This window comes from Otolemur garnettii, unplaced genomic scaffold (genome assembly GCF_000181295.1).
Source record: "Otolemur garnettii isolate 467f Iridium unplaced genomic scaffold, OtoGar3 scaffold00096, whole genome shotgun sequence".
Lineage (NCBI taxonomy): Eukaryota > Metazoa > Chordata > Mammalia > Primates > Galagidae > Otolemur > Otolemur garnettii.
The window spans coordinates 7337584-7342506 of NW_003852491.1; the positions used below are offsets into that span (position 1 = coordinate 7337584).

The following is a 4923-nucleotide window of genomic DNA, read 5'->3' on the forward strand; positions in this document are numbered from 1 at the left end:
AGAGTTTAAGGTTGCTGTGAGCTGTGATGGACAGCACTCTACCAAGGGGCTACATAATAAGACTCTTGTCTCATTAAAAAAAAAAACCAAAAACCTGTTATGTGTATGTATGTGACCTTGGACAGATTAATGGGTCTTCCCTGGTCTCTGTCCCAAACACAAAAGGATGGGAAAGCTAAGATCTTTTCCAGTTTAAAAATGTGATGAGGCCCTCCTGGGTTGGGTCTAGGATGGCTAAGAAGGCCTTGGGATACCCATGGAGGACTGCAGAGAATACTGGGACCTTCCTTTTCAAAAACTGCCAGTCAGCTGAGAGTGTGACTATGGCACAGCTGATATACCACTTGGTTTGGGATGAAAGACTCAGTCCTGACTGGCTCTTCTATAAATTGCTTTCTTTCCCAGGTAGTTACAAAGGTGAAATGAATTGATGGACAAGCTAGTACTCTGTAAATGATAAAATGTGATACAAGCAAAGAGGTACAAGTAAAACCTACTTTTACTTTTCTCCTGCCACCATTTCACATATGTGCTATCTACCTGCCATCTTTTCTGATTCCAGAAAACCTGAATGCTGTAGGCCACAGTTTGCAAATTAAAATAACCATGGGAACATGAATGGAAAATGCCAGATAGAGAAACCCTGCTTTGACAAGAGTTATAGGTTCAAGAAATACGTCACAGACTGGGCATGATGGCAGGCACCTGTAGTCCCAGCTACTTGGGAGGATGAAGCAAGAGGATCATTTGAGCCCAAGAGTTTGAGGTTGCTGTGAGCTGTGACACCATGGCCCTCTATGGTGGCAACTATGGTGCCCACTATGAGGGCAACATAGCGAGACTCTGTCTCAAAAAAAAGAAAGAAAAAGAAATATTTCATGTTCTTCTTTGTTCTACTTTTAAGCACCAAAAACACTAAATATGAGCCACGACAAAATGGCACCTGATGCTCGATCAGAAGTCAGTAATGAGTGGCAAGGCCAAGGTAAAGGGAAAACTCTGGCACTGGCTTCATCCATGCAGGCAGCTGCTGCTCAGCTCCCACCACTTGTGGCTTTGTGGGAGCTTGGGTCAAACTGCCCAATCTTTGGATTTTTTAAGAGAAGCCAGAAACAAGGATTTTTGTGTAAAATAACCTGACTTTTAAATCTTGACTACTAATTTATAACACTTAAAAACTTAAAAATACTGCCTCAGCCAAAATACATATATACATAGGGCAGCTGCAGGCCAGATCAGTACATAGCCTTTGGGTTTTAACTTGTACAACAAAAACAAAAAGGTTAAAACAAGGTTTTCCCTTTAACATCTCTGACCTGAGAAACATTTGCTTCCCCATATGGAGGTTTAGTGGGAGTTTTTACCTCAACCTTGCCTCAACAAAGGGGGCCCTTTAGTCTGGGGCAGTAGGGAGCAAAGAATCAGCAAATGAGCCTAAGATGCACTGTCCTTATGCCCCAGATCCAGCTCTTACCAGGATTCCTGAGCCCTGCCTGTAGGCAATGTCTACATCTTCACCCTTTGCCTTGTCACTTTTGAGGCCATCACCCACACTCCTGGAATATCTCTGGGTAGAGTTGGAAGCCAACAGGTGGGTCTAGGTCCCCTCTACCAGGAGCCAAGGGCACAGACAGCCCACTAGCACCCCGGCCCCTGTGCCCAGAAGCCCCTGGCCGATGAACCCACTGGTGCTTGGCCATGGCTGACTTCTGGCCAAAACATCTGCCACACTGAGGACAGGGGTAGGGACGCTCGCCACTGTGAGTGCGCCTGTGAGCTGCCATCTCAGAGCTCTGGCGGAAGCAGCGCCCACAGTCTGGGCACGGGTAGGGCTTCTCGCCTGTGTGGGTGCGCACATGGCGCCGAAGGTCTGAAGCATGGGCGAAGGCACGACCACAGTCTGAACAGGGGAAAGGGGTCTCGCCACTGTGAACCCGCTGGTGCTGGTAGAGGGCAGAGCTCTGGCTGAAGCAGCGGCCGCAGTCAGCACAGCAGTAGGGCTTCTCGCCTGTGTGGACCCGCAGGTGGGTGGTGAGGGCAGAGCGCTGGGTGAAGGCCCGGCCACAATCAGGGCAGCGGTGGGGCCGCTCCCCTCGGTGGGTGGCCCTGTGTTTGCTGAGGGAGGAAGCCTGGCTGAAGCCCTTTCCACAGTCAGGGCAGCAGAACGGCTTCTCGCCTGTGTGAGTATAGAGGTGCTCCACCAGTGTGGAACGCCATGCAAAGCTCTTCCCGCACAGGTAGCAGCCATGACGCTTGTCTGCTCGTGGGACAGGGGGATGGGCACAGAGTGGGGGACGACCCCGAGCAGGTGCCTTGAATAGCTGCTTCAAACCATAAGGGAACCCATCAGAGGGCAGCTGGGGAGCCTTCAGATCAGGAGGCTGGGCAGCCATAGTAAAGATCTTCTCCAGTGCTTCTATCCCTTCTCTTTGTCTTTTCTCTTCCTTGTTTCTGGAATCTGCTGGGAGATAAGGGGAGAGCTCAGTCTCTGGCTGGTCCTGGTCCTTGAATCCCATACCCCACATGGTGACAGACAAGCCTCTTAGATACAGCTGCCTTCTGGACCCATGGCTGCTTCTGGGACTCAGTACAGTACAGGTAGAGGAACTAGGAGTGACACTTTTTCCTTAAAGGCAGAGACAGAAAGAGTGGAGGGACAAAACAGTATATACTGTCTCAGAACTAGCGAAATGTCCCTAGGTGAGAGGAGAAAGGACATCTGAGCTGAATCATGAAGTTGAGTGGACACTTGAGGATGCTCCAGAAGGAAAAGAGCAAAACCAGGCATGAACGTGGCCCGCACTGACAAGTTGGGGGATGGGGCTGGGTGCTTTGCAATGGTCGCCAGGATGAACTGAAAGAAGAAAACAGGGGAAAAACCAAGTGTAGGAAGATGCAGGGGGTTGATGTAGCGGTATAGTCAATGGAGTTTAGATGTGAGGAGTCAGGGGGCCAGAACTGAGCCCATGCTGGTGTGGTAGGGCTGCGTCACCAGCGCAGCCCATTTCTAGAGTGCATCCGGAGGCCAGGTGTAATGGGCTAGGCTGGGAAAGCAACTCAGGGAAGAAGCTAAGCTAATAACTGGAGCTGGCAGAGGGCACCAAGACGTGCCAGGCACAGGGACTGAATGCCCACTACTACACCTGGGTCCGCATCTGTCGTGCACCGAGCCACTTCGGGATCTTGGGCATCTGGACCCCATAGTTCGGCCTCTTCCTCCACCCAGGAGATGAGCGCTGGCTTGGTGCCTCCAACTCCTGCGGAAGAACGCAAACCCCACGCTGCCGGGTGGCCGCCCCCACAGTCCGGTCTGCCCAGCCAAGGGCCTCCCACTCCACGTGAGCGACCCAGACGGGGCAGGGCGCACCGGGATGTGGGCCCAGGCGATCGGGGAGGGCCTCACCAAGCGCGCCCAGGTGACCGTAGGTCTCCCGCATCACGTCCCGGTACAGGGTCCTCTGCGCGGGCCGCAGACACCCCCATTCCTCTGGGGAGAAGTACACAGCCACGTCTGCGAAGCTCACGGCCCCAGGCTTCCTGCGCTCGGACCCGGCCCCGTTTGGTTCACGGGCAGGGAGCTGGGCTACAGGCGGTGCCATAAGAACTGGCAGCCCCGGCGGCGGGCCAGCCACCTCTCCTTGCCGGGCCTGGGTTTACTCAAGAACGCCCCGCAGCGCGGACCGCAGGGCCGGAGGGCCGTGATCAGGACCCGCTCTCGTGGGCCATTAGAGTGGATGAAAACCAAAAGCTAGTGGCTTCAGGGACATAATCAAAACGGGAAGATGCCATCGTAAAAGATGGCGGCAGCACGGCCTCTCGAACTTTGTTCCCACGTAGTCGTGCCTACGGTGACGCCACTCAGCAGCTCCCAGTTGCTTTGTCTTTGTACCCTCAGCCAAGATGGCCGCGGCGGCTACAAGCGCCAGCGCGTAAAACGCGCTGCCACCACGGTCCGGAGTCTCCCGAGAGCTCCTGCCCGGGTTTGCAGAACAAAGAGCACTGGAGGCTGTTGGCCGCTCGGCCTTGGAGAATTCAGACGTTAGTTTTTGTCTTTGGACACTTTATAATAGTCGGGCTGTTAGCCATCACTACCTGGCGACCATCACTCTCTTGTTCTGGCCTCATTATTGCAAAAACCGGGTGACAGTATCCTTTTCCCAATACTGAGAGTGAAAAAATGGGAAGAGATAAAAGAGAACCTTCTCTACTGTAAGTTTATTGGAGCCTAAAATTCTGGATGCTTCTATATCGTGGAGGCAGCAGGGGAGAGCAGGCTAAGGTGTGCGGAACATCACAAAGGTGCTCTTTTCGTACAAGCGGACCTACCCCCCCACTTGCTGTGCGGGATGCCTCCCCAAGGTCTAGGAAGTACCTCTTGATGCAGACTGGCTCTCCAGTTTCCATCACAGACCCACCTGCCTCCCTGGCCCTGCGGGGATATCCCACAGGCACCTTTGGCATGGCTCAAACTAAACTACTCGCCTGGGTCTTTTACCTCAACAAATGTCACCAACTCTCCCCCAACCATCTTTCTCACTACTCTGCTCCCACCTGCATTCAAATACCCTTCCATAAGAAGACTTGATATTTTTCTTTTGGCTAGCTAAATCAGTCACAGCATTTCACACACTTCATGCTAAGGACTTCTTCCCTTCTTGGGCAGGTCTGGTGTCTAGCTTAGAACGTCTACCTGCTTGCCCCCTTTCAAAGGCTTCCTCAAGGCTTCAGCTTGACACCCTATACCTGCCAGATGCTTGTCCCCACAGCTAGGGCACCTGCAACAGGTGGATCTGATTACAGCAGAAAGTGGGGAGGGGCAGGAAGAGAAGAGAAAGCTTCGGAGGGGTCAGCCTGGCTAAGGAGAAAGTTTGTTGGAGGGTGGGTCAAAAAGCTTAAGGATGGGCTCGGCGCCTATAGCTCAAC

The 4923-nt window shown here is 52.9% G+C and overlaps 1 protein-coding gene across 3 annotated transcripts; it reads right to left on the minus strand.

Moving 5' to 3' along the window:
• Positions 1 to 795: 795 nt before the first annotated feature.
• ZNF764 (zinc finger protein 764) lies at positions 796 to 4878 on the minus strand. 3 transcript variants are annotated; one of them, XM_012808856.2, is made up of 3 exons: positions 3404 to 4878; positions 3144 to 3257; positions 796 to 2458 (listed from the first exon to the last, which is right to left on the minus strand). In XM_012808856.2, exons 1-3 carry the CDS (start codon positions 3597 to 3599, stop codon positions 1545 to 1547), a joined length of 1224 nt encoding a protein of 407 aa, XP_012664310.1. In that variant the 5' UTR covers positions 3600 to 4878; the 3' UTR covers positions 796 to 1544. The 3 variants fall into 3 exon arrangements, with proteins under 3 accessions (XP_012664310.1, XP_023372530.1, XP_023372531.1); XM_023516762.1 differs by having other exon boundaries at positions 3368 to 4878; XM_023516763.1 differs by having other exon boundaries at positions 796 to 2461; positions 3139 to 3257; positions 3404 to 3606.
• Positions 4879 to 4923: the final 45 nt, after the last annotated feature.

What these genes read in the sequence shown, in the direction of transcription:
- ZNF764 (XM_023516762.1), bottom strand. Translation starts at nt 3,599, where the DNA reads ATGGCACCGCCTGTAGCCCAGCTCCCTGCCCGTGAACCAAACGGGGCC. An exon ending in TCGCCTGGGCCCACATCCCG is followed by an intron (nt 3,258 to 3,367) that starts GTGCGCCCTGCC and finishes GTTCTTCCGCAG; the next exon opens with GAGTTGGAGGCACCAAGCCA. An exon ending in CACGACAGATGCGGACCCAG is followed by an intron (nt 2,459 to 3,143) that starts GTGTAGTAGTGG and finishes ATCTCCCAGCAG; the next exon opens with ATTCCAGAAACAAGGAAGAG.